Here is a 21,334-nt window from a genome sequence, read left to right on the forward strand (position 1 = left end):
GGGGAGGGGCTCCTTCGCAGAGCTAATCAGACAGTAACGGATAGGGCAGCTGGGAGGACTGACCACCGAGAGGCAAGCGGCGGGGTAGCCGCAGCCTTCCACGATGTGTGCAGTGGTGTGCCCGTCGGCCGGAGAGAAGACCTTGCAACGTCTTTCCCGCGCGGCAGCCGCACAAACTTTGGAGGCGTGCGGCGGCCCTCGCCCCGGGTTAGGGGAGAGGGGAGGCGCTGACCGGCCGCTGGGCTCCCTGCGTGGCCCGCTGGGCTTTCAGCAACGGCCCGCCTAGGTGTACTGTGCCCCTTGCTGCCTCAAAAATACCCGCCTTCGCTCTCGGTCCCGTCGCGTGATAAGGTTACGTGTTTTTGTATTTTACTGTAGCGGCGTGGCGAAGGCAGAATTTGGCAATTGACAGAAATACAAAAGCACGTGGGTCCGGGGACTGATCCAGCGAACCGATAAGAAAGCTTTGCGCCTGTTGAAAGGGAGGAGAGCTGTAGGTCGGCACCTTCCCACAGGGTTGGGCCCCTCCGATGAATGGAACCAGATTTCTGATGTTTTATTTTTGCTCGGAGGAGGCACTTCCCTCTTCAGAAATGAGAGCTCGTGAGGAATGAATGGAGGTCCGAGCCTTCTGATCTTGAGTCACATGAATAATTTGACTCATGTAAGAAGTAAAGATCAATAGGATTTCTTGTGCAAGTAAGCGGTAGTCATGTGCGAGAGGATTACGAGGTCATGCCCCGTGTTGATGAGTGTCAGCTTGAAAGAAAAATGAAAGCAAAATTTTTATCAAGGAAAGGGGGAAATAAAATCCTGAAGTGTAGCAAGGGAGACCTGACCTATTACTGCCCAGTTTTTTTTGATCGGGATATGTGATACTTTTTTTTTTTTTTTTTAGACAATTTCAACAAAGAAATAAATCTACATCTCCTGCATCTGCTTTTTGAACTTGTATATCTCTCGTCTGCAGAAGGTTTATAGCTTGGCTCAATTATTCATTTTGAGCAGGGAGGGGAGGAAACATTTCAGGGATTTGAAATAGGTGGTATAACATAGCCATATGCTATTTATGCAGCAGTTTCTGCAATAAATCTAATTTGGTGCTGTCAAAAAAAATTAGACTTATTTGGTATAGCAGCACATTAGTAAATGATTGTGGTAGCTTTGAAAGTTGTCATTCACTCTGCTTTACTTGCAACAGAATCTTGCAAAGCTTTTTTTCCCTTGCTTTTCCCCCAAGCAACTCTGAAAATGTCTTAGTTCTTTGTCCTGCAGCTGTAGAAACCGCAAATATTTCCACAACTGAAAAGAAACTCTTGCTTTAAGGTAATTGAAGAAGGGGATGGAGGAAAGAATAACCTCTATTGTTAGCAGTTATATGAATGTATAGGCAGAAAAATCAATAAAGTGGGGGGTGATAAATTTCTCCCTTGCCTACAGGTTTTCATAGTGCAGCTGAAATTGTTTATCTGATTATACAGCATGTAGATAAATTAGCTGCTCTGCGTTATTATAGAAGGTAAAATATTTTACCTGCCATGATAAGACCATATGCTGCTTTACGAAGACTGATACTGAATGATTTGAAATAAGTCGGCTCTGTCGTCTTCTGGCACTGTCTTGTTGAAATTTCGAAGCTGATATACTTTGTGTCAAGATAATACACAATTATTTAAACATCTTTCTATTTAATCATTTAAACATATTTAAGATGATTGGACAAGCATGTAAAGGCCATTGATGACGTTTAAAAGGGAAAGAAAGAAAAAGAAAGAAAGAAAGAAAGAAAACATAAGCAGTAAAGAATAAATCCAAAATAGTGTGTTAATTTTGAATACAAAAGTCTTTATAAAATCACCTTTTTTCATTTTTAAAAAGTTTTAACATGGTTGACAATTTAACTTATTGTGCTACAATAGTAATTCCTCAAGGAAAAGCAATAATACATTTTCAGATTTTATTCTTAGATTCATCTAAATTTTTCTCCATGGCATTTAAACCGCAACTGGTCACATCAAATTTCTCTAGTGATTTCATCTCTTATACATCGCATCAGGTTGTTGAGGCAGCCAAATTGCTACTGCATGTAGCGTGTGGTTCAGGAGCAGTGACAATACTTAAAGCGCTTTGGAGCGAGCAGTGAATTCAGATGAAATACAGAAGAGACTAACTGCTGTAGAATACAAACATCTTTATAAGGTCTTTGTTTTGAGCAGTTATTATTCAGCACTAACAGTAATAAGTTTTTGTGTGTGTATCAAATATTTACTTTGATCTCATTCAAATTAGGTTTTCTATTTGTGTGACTAATGACAACAGGATAATTTTTTTTTTTTTAATCATAAACATATTTCAGACACATGTATTCAAGGCTGCTGGATTTTTTGCTGAATTTGCTACTGGAAAAATGTTTCTGATTTCTATCTTTATTTTTTACTTGTTCTAGGGCTTTTCTCTCAAGTACATCTGAAAGCTTGTTTTCACAATAAGCTAAAATGTACTTTTTCTATCAGCACTTGGTATTTGTGAACTTAAGCAATTTTAAAAGCTGCCTTGTGCTTTCAAAAGTGCATTTGAAGTTGTTTATTTTGTGCAGTCACAGTGATTGTTGGTTTGTTGAGGTTTTTTCCTTCTGTGCAAGATTCTGCTCCTGGAAATTCTTGCCTGGAAAAAAAAACTCGAGAACCACCCAACGGGTCCTCATCTGGGGACTTTATCAAACTTGACACTGAAGAGCATCAGCCTGTAGGTTGTCATCTCCGTAGAAGGTAGCGGGTGGATGGAGGGAGGAAGAAAAATGACCTGAGCGTGCCAGCTTTGGCTGCCTGGCTGCTCTCCTCGCCCCTTGCTCAGTGCCCTTGTGCCGGTGATTGGCCGGGGGAGAGCGTGAGCTGGGCGATGCCCGTCCTGAGCGAGCAGATGAGCACAGCCTCTGCTCTCAGCTGCTTGACAGGGCTGACCTCCTTCCCCTGGCTGTGCTGGCGGCATGGCAAGCTTCATAGCATGCCACTGGTGGTTGCCCCTGCATTCCTGGTGGTTTGAGTGTCAGACTACGTTTTTGTAGAAATTGGAGCAACTGTTCTTGATTAGCTTCTCCTTGTTGTTCAGTTGCCTTCTGCAGGGCTTAAATCAAACTTGGGGAATAAAAGTTTCTCTGCAGTTAGGTGGGACACTGCTGCATATTCTTTTTGTCCCAGAGTTCCTCTTCTATTTCCAGTGCTTTTGTTCACCTGCATGTTCACCTTCCTATGGAAGAAGATCATGGCATCAGAGAACAAATGCAGGGACTAACCCTCATATAAGATATATATCAGTATTAAGTTAGCTGAATAATAAACTTGTGCAGTATTTGTCAATGCAATTTTTATTAGACTCAAATTCAGACCTAACATAAGTGTAACTGCATTTCTGCTAATGAGATTGGATTACCTCCTGGATTTGCTCCCAGAAAGCTTTACTTCAAATTAATTTTGGGTAAAAGGGTAATAAAATGGGTGGTTCGTTATAATTGCTTAGAAAACTTAAAGTATGTATTTTATTTTTTGATACTGTATTTAATCTTGGTGAAAGATTTTATTTTTTTTAAAGGATACCCAAGGTATGCAGTGAAATTGAAAAGTATTTCTTATTTTAGAAGCATGAGACTGTTGAGGAGGTTAGTTAATAATTCAGGAGCTTGTGGTTATCAGAATGTATTCCTGAAAAGAAATATGGGCACAGGAATTGCTAAAAATAATGTATCCTGTTGACAATATGAATTTAGTCTCTGCCCTGACAAAGAATCTTTACGATTTGTCTCAATGTGGAAGGCAGTATTTTAACAGAGAGTTGCATATGTGTGTTTTACAAGGCTTGAAAACAGGAAAAAATATTCAGGATTTTTTTTTTTCTTTCCCTCAAACAGTGTTGCATTTGAAACACCAGTAGGTAAGTTTTAAAAAAAAGCAAAGAAAAACCCAAAAGATGCTGCAGATGAAATAATTTACAGTGAATGCTGTTGGCCGCTTTAAGGTTTTACTGTAAACTTATTCAGCTGTTCCCATTTTCCCTTTGCATTTTTAGTCAATATCTTTGTTACGCAGTGTTAAAGTGAGAGTCAAAAGCTTTCATTTATTATTTTACTTGTAATATTTTTATTAGCCTTTTCCACTTCTTTGCATAGCTCTGCAAGTCTCAGATTAGGCTAGCCTTTGCAAGAAGGTACAGATATACATAGATGAAGAAAAACACATTAGCTGTTGGAGTTAACAAATGATGATTAAAATCTATTCTTCTGCTTCTGTATTATTTCTCCTATACCCCCAACCAATCTTCACAAATGCAGGACTGTAAAGAACTTCATCTTCTGCTGGTTAGCAGAAGTGGATTTAAATCCACACCGACAGTTCATTTGACAATGACCTTGAGGGGCTTTGCTTCTTGAAGAAGAAAGCAGAAGCTTGCGGTAAACAAAGTTCACTTCTGACAGATGGATTGAATGACAGAAAGGTTGTGAGTGCCAGAATAGCCCTGGCAGAGGAGGAAATGTTCAGTGGAATCCAACAGGAGAGGAGGTGTGAACAGGTGCAGGGTTGCTGACGGAAGGGGAACCAGATGGAAGGAGCCAGAGCCAGTTTATTTAAAGGAAAAGGCAGAAAACACTGAAAGGCTGTGCGATCAGTGGCTAAAAGTGTGCATGGAAGAAGGTAAAAATTCACAAAGCAAAACTGCACAGTGGGATATCTAGCACTTAACATAATGGTAGTAATTTGTGAGTTTCGTTTTAAAGTTGCTATTGAAATACGTTTCTCCCTTACTTGTGACAGCATAAGGAAGAGACATTTATAATCTGACCATAAAAAAAAAAAACCAACCCACCCAAACCCTCAACTGTTATACTTCTTATACTGTCCCTTACTTCTAATACTAATGTGTGGACAGTTACAATCGGGATAATACGAGAATTATGCCACAGTTACCAAACCAATCAAAAGCATATAAGGCTGGATTTTTATTTTGTACCTCACCTGTTCGTATCTAGCTCCAGTGATATGTGGGTAGATAAACATGTCTTTTATTGTGATGTTTGTGTAATATCTAAGCAAATCAACAATGCTCAAGTACAATGTAATGCTAGCACGGTATTTCTCATCTTTCTTGCTTTTGGTCACAAGTTTGTCAGTTTGCTGGAATATGTGGTATCTTGCTGTGTAGGATGGGAGGGAAGTCTAGCTTACCCTAGATCAGATTCCCTCAAAATCAAATATTGTCTTTCAAATTGTCATCCTGAAGAATGCTTTGTTCTGTCAAATTGTTCTGCTTCCTCCCAAGCTGTTCATGTGAGGCTTGGTCCTTTGGAGGCAGAGAGAATTGTTCCTCAGTTCTCAGCTTCAGCAATAGTTGGGGATAGTTAGCAACTTCAAAGCATCAGGCCTGTGGTAGGTTAACTGCAGGTTGCCTGTCCAAACCTAACGTCTGTGAAAAATGTCGGTGGCTGTGGAGCAGTCATTCATAGTGCATCTGTGATCTACTGGATCATTCAGCTGTGCTGATCTGATCCGGGTCAGGTGTGAGCACACAGTCACTTTCCTTTTGAATCAGCTAGAGCATGCAATGCAGTGTTTATGCTGACTTGATGCCAGCTGCAGGAGGACAGATGATACCTGATTCAGCATAAAGCTTACTGGTACAAAGTTAACGTACCAAAAACATTGGGTTTTTGAACAAATTTAAATTGGCAGAGTGAGTTCATAGCAGATCAGGTCTCTGCATCATTTAGCTGCATCATTTTTTGATTCAATAATAGGAGCCTGATGGTTGGATTTACTGTATTAGCAAGCTGAGCCTTGGAGTACAGAGTTACAATTGTTTGAAGCTGGTCTAAGTCTATGCTGCTGCTTAAAAGGCAAATCCCGAGAGTGGCAATATGTGGCCAGACGTAGCACATATTGCCAGGCCCTTGCTTGTGCTGATGCTGGAAGACAGGCACCTGTATGGTCAGGTGGTTCAGGGAGTTAATCGGGTTGAAAAAGAAATCATTTGTTCTTGCAGAATAAGTGGCATGAGTGCTAATCATAAGAGGATGAAAAGACGGACCGTACCTTATACTGGCGATGTCACCTCAGACTGACTTAAATCTGTCCAGAGGCTGCCATTTAAGAAACTGCTGGCACCAAATTCAAGAATCACCATAAGTCAAGAAAATTACTTCTTTATTTTAAATATAGTTAAAAAAAAATTAAGTAACTTTGTGTATACAGAGTAAATGCCTGTAAAATCTTCTATGGAAAGCAAACATTTTAACATTCAGCTGTTTGTAAAAGTGGCTTGTGAAACAAAGGTAGAAAGAATATTCCAAAGAAAGGCACGCAATAGTAAGACTTCACAGAAAACACTTCTCATATTGCATCTTCCCATGCAACTTTATTCTGTACTTGTCTGTTTCTATAGGGACTTATCAGCCAAATAGTTCACAATCTGATGGTAATAACCACTGCAGGATGGATGTTTACTTACGAGGTACGTAACTTGCTGGCAAAGCTTATAGATGTGCCAGAAAAATCAGATTTTGGTTCTAAGTTAGTATATTTGACCTAATATGAGATGCTAGTTACTGTTAGAGACGCTTTTTTTCTTCTCTAACAATGAAATAGAGGACAGTTAATGGTAATATTTAGCTGTGACTTGATGTACAGAGAACTATGCAGATTGAAAAGTAGTTATTGTCTACGTTGAGGAGCTGGTAATGTTCTGTATATATCTTGAAGGCATGACACCAAAAGAATAAAATCATGTTGTAGGCTAGGTGTTTGCAAATTCTTTCTTTTATGCTGAATTTAAAGTAAGAAATCAAATCCTTTAACTTTGTTAATAGACATAGTGGATAGAAGTTGAGATGGAATATACCATCAGTTACATATATACTCAACTGTATTCAAGCTTCTTTATATCCTATAAACTTCCGTAGGAGTAACACTGTGTGTGTCTCAATTCCTGTGCCCTTACAACTTCTCTTCTTTCTGATGCCCATCAATATCTCTAGTTAGTGGTAATTTTTAAGTAGTTTTCAAGTACAGCAAGCACTCAAAAACAGAGTAGGAATCTTTTTCATGCATAGCCATTAATGTATAATATCTTCTGATACCTCAGGTAGGGTGTAAAGGGCAAAGTAGAGGTTTTAGACTTAGTGTTTTATTGTTTCTGTAGACCTCCTAATATACAAAGTGCAAATATATATAAAAGTTCATTATTTCAGGAAATATTCTGTATCTCTCAACTAATGTAACTAAGCACCTTCACTGTAGCAACAAAAATTAAGAATTTTTTAATATATATATATATTTTTAAAGCCTCAGTTCTCACGAATAGGACCATGTGCATCCTTAACAATGACGCAGTCCTCCAGTGCTACCAATTAAATTAATAATTAGGTCTCTGCAAAATTTGACGATGCAAATGTAGATTGTACTGCAGCTCACCAAACACAGTGTGCTGGCTGGGGCAGTTTCCAGAAACCTGAGCTTTCCGCTGAGAGGACCTGGCAGCCGGCTCCAGAATCAGCATCCGGTCAGCTCCCAGAAACAGGCATAAAGAGCAACTCAGTGGGTAATTCCCACAATGGGATACAGGAAGGGCAATTTTTCAGCTCCTTGGAGAGGTTTGAAGAAATGACCTGATTGTGATGCTTTTAAAAGATATTTCTACCTAATTCTTGCACAAGCATGCACATGTGCATATTTATTTATTTATTTATTTATTGACATGAGAACATTCATTTCATGCCTCTTCTGCCCTGTAAAAGCACCACGAGCCATAAAATCCATCCAGTCCAAACATGCTGTGGCGGATTTACTCATGCACTGAAAAAATCAAAACCTTTATTACAGAAAATTGGATGGCAAAAAATATACAGTGTTTTATAAGAGGAAACACTGTCCAGCTATGTCCTCAGTCATAGCAGTCCTAGGTATTAACAAGGACCTATTAGATGAAAATACATAGGCCTTACAAAGGAAGATAACCAAAACATTCAGTGCTAAACAAAACATTCCTCAAAGCCTGACTTAAGGGAAAGGGAGAAATCTTATAACCCTGAGTCTTACTAGTGGCTTGGCCCAAACATGTGAGCAAGGTACATGTTCTAGAACTCTGATAATTTAGAAGGTGTGGAAATGAATAGTTTTGAATCATAGCTACACTTAAAAGCAGCATTTACTTATTTACCTGCAGAATTTGGGGTCTTACTGTGGTGTATTTCCTTACCTAAATGTTTGAAAATGCTAAGACTTCAGATAGCATAAGGTAGAACTCTGTAAACACATTCTCCATTATAAATAGCTGAATAGGATACTGCAGTGCAGTTAAATTAAAAGGCAGGTCTGAAAGCAGTTTTAGGAGTTTCACATTAATAGAGAAAATGATTTAAGACCATTCCTGGGGAGAATGACTTCTTGGTAAATTGTATGTATTTTTTTTCATATCTGCAGACCAATCTTTAGGCTTGTCTGCTGACCTGAAAAAAAACCAAGCTCTTATCCTTCTGTGTATGACATAGTTATGAAGATACATATGGAGGGCAGAGGGAAGAAATGTGAAGTGTTCTGACCCAACGTATGATCTTATTCTATATACATTCTTTTATGATCTTTATCATTGCAGTATTTGAATGCTTTCCGCAAGAAAGAAAGAGCTCTGTAAGTGCTCTGTAAAAGCCTGCAACCATTTTTCTGATGTTTCCCTTTACAGTATAGGGTAGGTATTATGACCTCGTTTCAAATTTTATTCTTTTTTTTTTGTATTATTTTATTGTCCATGTTGCTGTGTGGTTTGGGTTTTTCCCTGTAGCCTGAGAGAAGAGTAAGGATATACTCTGATTTTCCATTCTTTCCTTGACACTTATAGCTGAAATAATAATATGAAATAACCTATGAGAAGGTTCAGAAAGCTGCTTATAATGGACAGTCCACTGGACCCATAGTGTGGAAAGCTTGCAAAGTAGACTGCATAAAACATTGCTGAACCATTCTACGCAAAGCTATTGGCTAAAATCTTTAGGATTCCTAATACACGTAGGCTTTTAAGTCCTATTTTCACAAATATTCTAATTGATTTGAGTGCCCTCAGGCCAGATTTTGTAAAGATATTAAGGAATTAAGTGCTTGGATACCTTTTCAAAACCATTTTTCAATTTGACATAGAGAAGCTTATGCTACACATTTATTTTCAGAAATACTGGGCGAGAAAGCCCATTTCCCCTGGAAGAGCTGAGGGAGCCCTCAGCCGAGTGCTCTCCCTCTTCTGAGGTGATTTGTTGTGCGGTAGTTCACAGTGCTGGCCTGCTTGGCTACATGTTATTTAGGAAAGAGGTCAGTGCTCGACCAGTGAGGCATGTAGTAAAAGCATCAGTGTTAGGCTCGACTGGTCCTCTTGCTGCCCAAGTATGAGCGTTGGTGTTGAGTTCCAGGGCTGGTTATTATTTAGACTAACAATCTTTTTAGTTCAGATGCCTCAAACATTTGGCACGCTAAATGCCAGCTATTCCTTAATAATTTATGAAGTCCAGTTTAAAGTAAGTATATATGAAAGCCTAAAATATTTTATAATTACATTTTTAACTAGAATGAATAAGAAATGAAGATGTCAAAAATAAGGTTATGATAACCTCTTGTGTGCCACTGAACTGAGATAATTGCTAGAGTATTTTAATTTGTCCAATTAAGTTCATAGTCCTTACTAATGGATCCATTAGCTTTTTACAAAATGCCACATGTTGATCTCGTGGAACAATCAAATAGTCAATATAGGAAGCATGGTTTCTTCATGTCATAGTTGCTTTGGCAGAAGACTTACTGGCAACCTCTAGTCAGAGGCCTAATTCTACACTGAAACTCATAACGTGTTTTTTCATTTTGTATTTTTACTGTTACCAAAGCAAAAAGACTTGCAGAAGTACCTACTATTGAACTGTGTTGTGAAATTCAAAGTTTTATCAGTCTAAGTTCTTTCCTTCTTTTATAGTCAAAAATCAATGAGATATTATTATGTCAAATATGACTTTCATAGCCTTTACATCCTTCCTTTTTCTTTACTGTGAAGCCATTTGACAGAGAGCAGTCTTCAACTGAAAATGGATCTGTGATCTAGGTTTTGCTTGTTAGTGGTGGGAAAGGTGTTGGGTTTTTGTTGTTTGGGTTTTTTATTAAATTTGGTGGCTCAAATTCAGCCAGCATACTTCTGTGTTAGCTTTGAGGTCAAAGTGAATTTTCACTTCATTTTCAGCAAGGATTTTTTTTTTTTTAAGGTTTGCAAGTGATGACAATTTTGTTCTTCCTGTGCTATAAGCAAGTTTACTGTGCTTTTTTTTTTTTTTGGTTAAGAATATTTAGAAAGCATAGCTTTCAGTCACTGCAAACCAGTATCCCATTCATTGAGATATGTGAACAAGTTAACCAAGTAGGCTGCTCTTGACAGCTGTAATTCAGGCTCAAAATAATCAGTGTTTAGAACTAAAATCACTGTGGAAAACTTGCATTTTAGAACAGAGCTCAAGAAGAGCTTGAGCTTGCCTCTGTGGGAATGAGTCTTTGGTTGCCTCTGACTTTATGGCACAAAATTGAAAGTTGCTGTGAGTTCAGTGCTTCTTCTTTAGTAAAACTGATCAATGTTATGACCAAATCCAGGATTATTATCAGAGGCATTTATTTAGTGTTTTACAATTAGTACTATCTGAAAGAACTATAGTTTTTGCTTCTGTCTCCAATTTTGATTCAGTGTTTGCGTTCTAGTAGAGAACAGGCTGCTGCAGTCCACTCTGTGCCCTTTTTTTGATACCTGTAGCTGAAGCTTTAAAAAGTTCTGGTACAATTAATCTTCAGCTATTGTTTCCAATTCAGATCTTACCTGTGTCATTAAAATTAGGCTGTTGTTGTTTTGCTTTACTTTGTCTATGTGCTTTCCTTTAGTCGATATGAGAAATTCTGAAGTTTCTGTAGGAGGAAACTCCTGATATCTTAACACTAATGCTGAAGGGGTATAACTGTTTCCTTCTGTCTACAGTCCATAGCTTTTCTTTTTCTTAAATCAAGCTCCCCTTCTTTCACATTTCAGAGTAATTGCAAATAAGCAGCCACTGTCAAACCTTCTAAAACTCCTGCAGTCTTTTCTGATTGTAGAAGGAATGTTACTGATAGTTCCTGAAATCTCTTCAGTGGCCTTCTGCATGTTTTATCCATGGGGTTTTTTGTTTGTTTGTTTTTTTCTCTTTTTTTCTCTGGATATGTGAAACATGTTGGAGAAATTTTCTGTAGGAGGGCAGAGATATTGAACTTAGAGAGCAGGGAAGGTGTCAACTCAAGGTGTGGGTGAAAGACTTGCCACTCAGTTTTAGACAGCTTTGGCTCCTGGAGATTTTTTTTTTTTGTTCCTCAACAGCTCTAGGCAGCTCAGATATTGCTCTTTGTGTGGCCCTGGATGTGTCTCAATCCCAAAATTTTCTGGGTGCTAAGATTGAGACTAGTCAGCTACCCTTCTACATAAGATTTACTTGTGTTTTCCTAGTGTTATAGTTGACCTTTTATCCACATGTATAAACTCATCTATTTTCACCCACCCCATATACACTTCAGGCATAGGGAACTCCCCATGCGTCCATGGTTTCTGAGCTCCTGCTAGTTTGCTCCATACAGTAAGTAGCACAGATGAGTGGCTTTTTTAGATGGGTCCCCTTAGCAAAAGCATGTTTCTGGTGGCAACAGATTCTCCATTTATTTTGAACTTACCCATTAGCATGTGTTTGACAGGAGGGACCCTAGCAATGAGGAATGGACCTTTACAGGCTTGCCTTGGTAGCTTGAGCTGTGCAGCTTGATCCACGCTGAAGTGCTACCCCCGGCAGAACACTAGCCAGCCAGCTGTGTGCCAGGTGACAGCACAGCACCCAACTGCACACGGCCATCTCACGTGAGACACTATGAAATACTGTGCTACTGCCACTTTCTTTGGCTGAAAGTGTCTGAGGGATGTGTTAGGAGCTGGTGCGTTTTTTGAGCAGTTCAGCGCTCATGACAACTGTCTGAAGGTAAAAGGTCTTTGGAAGGGGTTTAAGTAGACTGGTTCCCAGCAAATATGGAAAGATTTTTCATCATAATGCTTTCCATATTTGGAGCTTACACTTAGGAAATGATGCAAGCATCACTCCTTAGGATAGCCCCAATACGGTTATGAAGTAATTGTGAGAATAATGTGATAAAACGCAGTTCAATTTATGAAATTTCCTCAAAAAATGTGCTTTGTTTCCTTGACACTATAACATTCTTGCTATCTAAATGTATTGTGTCAAATCATTCTCAGTCTTACCTCAGAAAAGACTGTCTGTGGTTTCAAAGGGAGTTTTGCCTAAGGTAGGGCTTGCAACATCAGGACCAGGAATTAGTGTAATGTGACCCACCATTTGTATTGCTTTGGGGTAAATTTAAGAGAGAAGATTTAACATTGTGTGTGTCATGCTGAGATATTGCAATATCTCGGATGGGTTATTAGGCACCAATCCAAAGGTTAAGCGCAGCAACCACATGAGATGTGGCTTTATCCTTACATGATCTATGCTCGTGTTCTGTTTTGTGGTCCCCTGAAATAGGTACTGTCCCTAGAATAAAACAATACGTTTATAAGACTTTACTGAAACCTATCCCAAGCTATTAAATGTAATTTCAGTAGAAAAGCGTGTGCATATATGTCATTTGAAATCTAGAAATCAGTCTTTTGTGTGTGTGAGCTCACTGAAATTTTGAGTCTGGATCCTAGTGTGCACCAGATAAATATTCACGACCTTTGGGAAAGTCTAGATACGAATTTGCAGTTTAGGACCTTTTCTAATTTATATGCATATATCTTTTTGGGTTTTTATTTTCCATGCTGTTTTTGCTTGGCTTGCATTAAATAAAATGCTTCAATGGAGTGTGGTAGTCTAGCATTTGTTTTGCCTCAGGAGTAGATTGCCCCATCTTGCATATCTGGTCAAGTAAATTGCTCTCTTGCCTGCGTACTTCAATAATAGTACTGGGCTTTAGACCTTCCTGTGCGACCCAGTGAGCAGAACCGCAAGGGGCTGGGCCTCTGTTGTACTAACAGTCTTCTCTATTGTAATGGATGTATTCATCTCCTATTTACATAAATTAATAGTTAAAACTTGTTTGGTTGCTTAAGAAAACTCATTAAGCTTTCAGAGTAGCTGTATTATGAGCACTGTGGCAATCGCTCCCATTGACTTATCTCCTGCTGGTTCACTGGGAACCCGTCCATCTCGGGGTCAGGTCCCTAAGCTTCAGTGCAGAATTAAATGAATAGCTTTTAAAAGAAAATGCAAATAATCTGTTCCATGCAAAGTGGATGTCGGGGAACTTCCTTATGAAAAAGAAGTCTTGTTTCAAATTTTTAAAAATAAAATCGTATTTTTGTCTGAAACGCTAATTTTCGCTCAGGAAAGAGATCATATTTTTGATCTGTTTTCTGCTAGTCACTGGAGAATGTTTGACATTGTAAGAGAGAGGTCAGTTTACATAACCTGAAGTGGGAGGAAATGTTTAATGTGAAAAGCTTGGCCAGATTTTTTTTTTGTTTGTTATTAATAATTGAATGTTCTGCTTTGCCTTTTTAATTTATTATCTTCACTATAAGATTTTTTTTATTTTCCTTTATTTCCTATTTGTTTTGTGGTTTTGTTTTGTTTGTTTGTTTGTTTTTTAATAGATTGGAGAAAGACAGCATTCAGCAAAGCATTAGCAATGAAGCAAAGGCCCGAGCCCTTCAGGCCCAGCAAAGAGAGCAGGAGCTGACACAGAAGATGCAGCAAATGGAGGCCCAGCATGAGAAAACTGGTAGGTGGTAGGGAAAGATTAGAGCCTGGGCACTCACTCACAAGCCAGGCCCACGCCTTACTGTGAAATGACATCAGGAACACCTGTAACCTTTGGCTGGCCGAAGGGAGCAGATGCTAACTACACCGGAGATTCCGAATTACATATTAGTTAGCGTTTAAAAGAGAAAATGGAAAGTATTGCCCACTGTCTGTTGATTTCAGAGTGCTGCTCTCACATCTGTTGCACCATCTGGATTATGAGTTTATTTACCTGTGTTCAAGAAACGTAAAGCTGAGAGAGACCACAACAAAGTAGAAAAACAAAGGGCTTGTTTTTGGCTGGATTTTCAGGCACACATGTTATATAAAGAAAATAGCATCAGAAGCTCTGCGGGAAATGCTCTGAGCTTACAGTTAAAGTCTCCTGAATAGCATTGAACAGTTCCCACAGTACACACATTATAGCTACTCTAAAAGCTTAATGAGTTTGCTTCGGCATCCAAACTGGAGAAAAGCTTTAGCCATTAATCGGTTCTTAATTCACTGTCGCAGCTGGATGTAATTCACTGGCTCCAAATTGATATGTTCCTTTATTTAATCTTTGCAGCCTCAAACATTTTTAGCATTACCATGTGCCCTCTGCACCCCCGCCCTCCCCCCCCCCCCGGTCTAGAAGAAAGATGTTTAATCCCTTGCATACTTCAGGTTCTCCTAATAGGAGACTTCATTGCATTGACTTACCTGATCAATAACTTCTAACCTTTAATCTGGAAGTAAAATGGGTTTTCCAAACAAACAAAAAAAGCTTTTTGTTATTGTGAAGTACTATGCCAACAGTGTTGATAAAGGTGTATATTATAAACAAAAAATAATTTTTTAGAGAGGAAATCTCTAACCCCTGGGCATGGAAAGGAAGAGCTTCTGCTCTTATGGAACATGGTATATTCATATGTTTAATAAAATGCCATTTTGACCCACCAGCCCTTCAGAAAAATGATGTAGACTGTATTAATCCTAAACAGTGTCAGATAATACCTGAGGTAGCAGGCACATTTACATCTGCCATCTGATTTTCTGCCTTTTTTGCAGCATTATCACAGTACTGGAGGACCTTTTCATGTGTTCAGGGAATGCAAACAGCTACGTTATGGCTGCTGTCTACACAGTAGGGAAAGAAAAGAAGCTCTCAGAATCATTTTTTCCCTACTCTAGCCAGCACATCTGCATATGTGACCAAGTGTAATTTTGCACAAGAGATGTATAATTTACCCTCCTGGTGCATAAATTGTCCCAGTACACAAAAATGAAACAACATTAAGTCTGAGTTTGTTTTTATATATCTCTAGTAGGATTAGAAGGAGTTGAAAATGATAGTCATTTACTATATACATAAAGAAACCCTTGTGCGTTATGACTCTATACACGTACAAGGGATTTAGGTTGCAGTGGTCTCTCTTTCTCTGATTTTAAAAGCAGAAATCAAGAAACATAATTTTGCATATCTTCCTTTTGAAAGAATAAAGATGCTTGATTTCTAGTTTTGAGTTTTGGTACAGCGCAAACTGATAGTAACTGAAACACAATTTCTAAAATGGTTTCAATGCAACTGTCACTGGACAATAAGTCTATATCTTATCATGAAAGAGAAAAAAAATACGTTAATCATAGTAAGCCCACGACACAGTAGATAAAAGAACTGCTTTTTTAAGGAGAGAATGAGATGAGTCTGCAATGCAAGTGTTTGGGTTGACAGTGTATCCTCTGCACCAGTTGAGTAAGCAAAAGGCTGCTAAGGCATGGCTTGCCAATTTTATTCCTCCCAGAAATGTCAATGAACTTGCAGCTAAAAAGCAAAACCACCAGATTAGATATCTAGTCTTTATGGTGATTCTTCTCATATGAAACCTGATTCAGGGGCATCGCAACATCACTTTAACACTTTAGGTTAGCTTATTCTGACATAGAGCCTTTATTTGGTGAATGATGATGTCATAATTTCATGTCCAAGTAGCTGAAGCTTAAAAGACCTACCAAAACCAGAAGGATCTAGAGGAAAGAAATTAAGAATATATAAAATTGTTTCTAAATTATCTATAAATTTATATCATTGTAAAATAAATTTCTAGTTTTATAATTCTATAATTTCTAGTAAATGAACTGGATTCATTGCTGACCTCCCAGAATACATTCATAGCAAAATTAAAGGAAGAATGCTGTATGTTGGCAAGAAAGTTGGAACAAATGTCAGAAAAACACAGGTTAGTATCTCCTTTCATTATTAGGATGTGCTTCTTTATTTTTTTATTTCTATGTTAATATTATTATTCATTTTGTCCCAGGTATTACACATCATCTCAGTATAATATATGCCACTTAAGAAACATGGATGGATTTTTATCTGCGGTAATTCTAATTTTCCGCTTTTCAGATTATGTTTCTGACTATTACTTGAAATTTCTTAGATAATTCCAGTGTAAAAATTGCATACAATTTTCTTCCTGATGTTCATATTCTTTATCTGAAAAGTGGAAAATTGTTAGAGCTACAATTTGAGTTTATCTGAAATTATATGAAAAATACTAAATATGTAAAGTTCTCAAAACTGTAGTTTGTTGGTTTAATTACTTACTTAAATCTCCATTCATAATACTACACACTGAATAATTATCCCTGAAATAATTGTCATCAAAATTGCTTGTCATTGAAGCACTGATTCTGCCGCCACTTGTGATGTGGTGCTCTTGTTAAAATCAATAGCAGGTCTAAATGCAAAGCCATTAAAAATTCAGGAATAGAACAAAACCTGGAAGCAGTAACTGGTTTAAATAAATACAAAAGTATGAAGTTAGCTATTTAGGAGTTGTAGAACAGGACTGTCTTTTTTTACAAATTAAATAATTATGAATTTTGTAGTTCTATATTAGTAAATAATTTGATTTTACATTTTTAAGCATGAAAATAGTTGCTGTTGAAGCTTTCTGCAGGGTTGACATTTAGAGTAGTAAACAGGACTTAAGTGGTGAGTTGGCATTCTGCAACTTCTGTAAATTCCATGCAAAGTGAATTTAGTAATTAAGGGTAGGATTCATCTCGCATGGCTCATGCGAAGTAAGGAAAACACTCAGCAAAGACAAAATTAGTTTTCAAGATAGGATTCTTCTTCTGTTGGGTGGTCCTGTTGAAGTAACATAACAGGGGCAACACTCACTCGGGAAGAGAGCTCATTTATCCCAGTATCCTGTTTCCAGGAATGGTCAAAGGGGAATGATATAAGTAGATGACAGATATATGTATATAAAAAAAATACATGATGCTTCCCACAGGTACTGCCTCCACTGCCCATCCTACTTTTCACTGAATATAAATTGTTGACTAGCTGTTAAGTGGCTGAAGTTGGGAGATGAATCCCATCCAGAGTGTTTGGGGAAGAAATGAGAAACTTGAGGAAATGTAAGCAATCTTCCCTTGCAAATGTTGTGATGGGTACTTGAGAGAGAAGCAAACAGAATTTTTCTTCTGAAAAAGCAGAGCTCCTCTGCTAAAGTAATACAAAAATCTAAATAGATTCAAATCATATTATTATTCCAGCAATAAAAATGCACACAGACTTTGTTGCTAGAGCTCACAGTCACAGACTAGTAACTGTAAAAGGATGAAGGAAAGACAGAAAACATGCTGTGAAAACACATTATTCTCTGAAAATAAATACCAGAGATTGCCAAGTGTTTCTCCACCTAGCAGCATTAGCTGACTATGTCAAGAACCCGAAAAAGGGAAAAGGAGCCCTCTTGGATCTCCAGAAAGTGGTGTATTTTGCACAAGAAACAGTATGGAAGAATGTATGAAAGCAGTTCTGAGAAGTGGCCCTAAAATAGCTTGAGCTTGCCTTCACTGTAGCGGGAGCTGCTGCAGTCAGTAACAAGAATGGAGAAATAGGTGGGGACAAAGAAAGCACATGAAAAGAACAGAAAGGTGGAACTGGAGATGGTGGAAAATGGTAAACTATTAAATGGCTTCAAAAAGTGATGTGATCAAGAGATCAGATGCAGAAAATTACTTTGGCAAAGTTTTAAATGCATGATCAGTGTATATCTTTTAGTAGCATCTCTGAAAGGCAATCTTCATGCTCATTTTCACTGGATGTAGTGTAAAACCACAATTCTGGCACAGAATGCTGTACCTTTGTCTTCTGAAAAAAAAAGTAATCATTTTTTTGAAGATTTTATAACTTGGTTCTCATGTGCATTAATAAAAGCAGATCATGAAGCAGCAGTGTGCCCTATTTCAAAAGATTTTTCCCTTTTTTTTTTTCCATGTTTATGGCCTCATCATAAACCAAATTTTGGACCTAGATTCTTGCTATACTTCTAGAATCTTTGTGCCTTAGTTTCCATGGGGTTAAAAAATAACTGTATACTAGTAGTACCATTATTTAATTGGTAAAATGCTCAAGCTTTTTTAATAACAGATAGAAGAGTAAGTTCATGTAAAATTTTTGGGTTTTGATAGGAAGTAAAGGCCCCATTTGTAATAAGAGGCATTTCACATTTATCTGTGACAACTATGCCTCTGAACTGTACATATATTTTTACATTTAATACAGGTTTCTGAGAAATCTAAACTGAAGTTTTCGTATTTGTGTGTAAGCTGGAACCATTTTTGTGAGCTAGCCTCTACACAGGACTAGAAAAGCTTCAGAAAGACAATGTCAGACAAATTGTAAACCCCTCAAGCTGTGCAGAAAGAAGATAGTGTCTGTGAAGGTTTTTGTATGCATAGGCATGTTTAAAAATATAGTCCTTTGTTGATTTCTTCTCTGTTATTTTGTTCTTTTTTTTTCCTCTCTGATTGTCACTGTCTGAGTTTCTAGGTTGTAGATTAATGCTTAACACTACCCACTGTGTATTTGTGATTTGCGTTTTGTAATTAAGGGGAACAATGGGAGTCCATTGGGTCTCGTTATATATAATGGTTGGTTTAATTTGTTTCACTTCTATCTTGTTAATTGTAAATTGATCATTAAGATTTGAATTCTAATCTGTCACCAGGGTTGTGAGTATTGAAGCTAGAGCAATGATCCTGGTTTTAATCACTGATGATGAGAAACAAATTTTATAATTTTGGTACATATTGCAGTTCATATATTTTAACACTGTATTTTATGGTGTTATAAATATTGTTAAATGACTTTTAGTGTAGTTTTACTGTTTGGACTATAATGTATAAATTATATTACTGGTTTGGCAACAGTAGGCATCCAACTGTGTGAGTTTAATTGAAGTAAAGAACACACACCCGGCTGAACTATTTTTCTGCATGTTTGGTTGACTGCCGTCATTGCACTCAATACCAGGAGTGAAATGTTTGTGGAAGGTAGCTGTACAAAGATGTGAAACAGTCAGTCTGAAGGATCAGTCATTAAAATTATATGCAACAATACTGTGTCAGCAGAAAATATTTTAAAACGTGTATTTCATTGCTGTACAAGTAAACAATTGGTTTTAAGAGTAGGAGAAGGCAGCACTTAAAAAGCGATGCAATGCAAAAGGTAGTTCAGAGGAGTAAAGGCAGCATTGCCACTTCAGTGTTTAAAAATCAACTCATCCTAAAAATATCCTAAGGCTGCCTTTGAATTGTGACTATTTATACAACATTTGCTGGTTCTTTGCCCCCAGTATTTGAATGTTTTAGAGGAACCTGGGTTTTTTTTCCAAGACTCTTGCAGCAAGGATGGTAGATAAAAACTTAAATTTGTTTTTAAATGGAAGTTGAGGCTTTCTTGGTAGTTGAGTGGATCCAGAAGTATAGAGGGTATTTGGGGTTTTTTTTTGTTGTCCCTGTCCTCCCCCCAGTCATCATCAATTATTTTTAATATAGTGACAAGTAAATAAGATTGGCAAAATCTATTACCCATCTACTTACAAGTATGCATTTTATATTTTCATTTTCATGTGACATTGTAGCTTCGCTTTGTGCGGTTTCAAAATAATACTGATTTCAAACAGGGTTTTTGAGTCTATCAGATCTCAGAAGGACATCCAGATGCATTAACATGACTGTATGACTTGTGGGGCAGAAGTGTAACTCCTTGTGGAGTTCAGCTCAGATGGCCGCACTCCAAATGTCTGCATGCTTTGGTTTCTTCTAAGTCCACCACAACTCTGTTGGACCCAGAGTAGCTCTTGTGAAGCAACATCAGCATGTCCATGCTGTGCCCTGTAGTTGTTCTAGATCCATTAGACATGGTGTTTAATGCATAGATTTTTCTAATGTATCTCTGTCCGTGACATTATGTGTGGGCTATTGTGAAGTTCAGGACTGCGTACTTTGGCATCTGCCACCCCACACACACCCCCATCCCGTCCCTGCTCAGACACCTTGGGAGCAAAGTGGTTCAGAAGCATTTATGCAGACCTGGTCCTGCCTCTGGCTGGGTGGAATTACTACTCCTAGTATAAATGTGCTATCACGTTCAGTACAGGCTTATTACAATTATGGTTGTGGAGTTTTGTTTGGTTTTTTTAAACCCAACAATTTTGAAGTTATTTAAATATCACATAGAATGAAGTGTTCTATCTTAATCTTTGGAAACTGAGGAGGATGGGTGGTATATCTAAAGATGCAGAAGGAATCTTTGTCAGTGTGCAGTCTTGTGTTGGGATCAGTTTTTGTTTTTTAATGCTGACACATGTGAACCTTTTAACATTGACCTTAATAGGCATTCTGCCCTTTATATGTGCTGTCCTCTGAAATTTCAGTGTAATGAAATACTTGAATCTGGGAGGTCAGACTCTTAGATGTTTATTTGGAAGGGACACTGTCTAAACAATATTTTAACTGAAATGAATATTTTTTTTTTGCAGAGTTCAACTGTAATTACAAAAGAGATGTTTTAGGAGAAGAGAACGCATGTAGCATTGTTCAAAGCAGCAGGCATTTAGAGCTGTATTTGAGAGATTAAAGATAACGCTACTCATGTTTTCAATGACTTCAGTATTTTCTTTGGTTTAATTAATTGTAATTTTCCATAGCATTTTGGTTTATTTGAATCCCTCTTTCCACAAAGACTTTGGGCACGTTCAAATGTGCTGGAGATGAATAAGTCCCTTGAAAACTTTGAGATTTTTTGTTACCTTGAAAGTTGCTTCTGCTGTTTCCATGAATGAGACAGCCACATATAAATACAGAAGAAGAAGCAGGATCCCCTAGTTGGGAAACCCTATAAACACAATAATTTACAGTATTCCCACATGGCAAATGTTGTTGCATTTTGCTGGCAAAAGGAACGCAATCTTGAGTTTAGTGTCTGTTACCACTTGGTTGGGCTTTGTTACAGCAGGTCTCTTTGGAGAGAGGACCTTTGCTTTTATCCACTGATTGTCTTTCTTACAGTATCGGTATCAAGTCCAGGCTGCATTCACACTGTGTGGTAACCATTGGTCCAACTGACAATACTTTGTTAATGCTGACGTTTAAGTTATTAGTAGTATTTCCGTTAAA

The 21,334-nt window shown here is 37.8% G+C and overlaps 1 protein-coding gene across 2 annotated transcripts in view; it reads left to right on the top strand.

Annotated features, from left to right (window-relative positions):
- Positions 1–21,334, top strand: part of SDCCAG8 (SHH signaling and ciliogenesis regulator SDCCAG8) — a 111,643-nt gene that overhangs the window by 47,731 nt on the left and 42,578 nt on the right. For both annotated transcript variants that reach the window (XM_075748815.1, XM_075748814.1), the window contains exons 14-15: positions 13,726–13,853; positions 15,984–16,092. In XM_075748815.1, the coding sequence (XP_075604930.1) occupies positions 13,726–13,853; positions 15,984–16,092 (237 nt within the window). The remainder of the gene's footprint in view (positions 1–13,725; positions 13,854–15,983; positions 16,093–21,334) is intronic.

This window comes from Balearica regulorum, chromosome 3 (genome assembly GCF_011004875.1).
Source record: "Balearica regulorum gibbericeps isolate bBalReg1 chromosome 3, bBalReg1.pri, whole genome shotgun sequence".
Lineage (NCBI taxonomy): Eukaryota > Metazoa > Chordata > Aves > Gruiformes > Gruidae > Balearica > Balearica regulorum.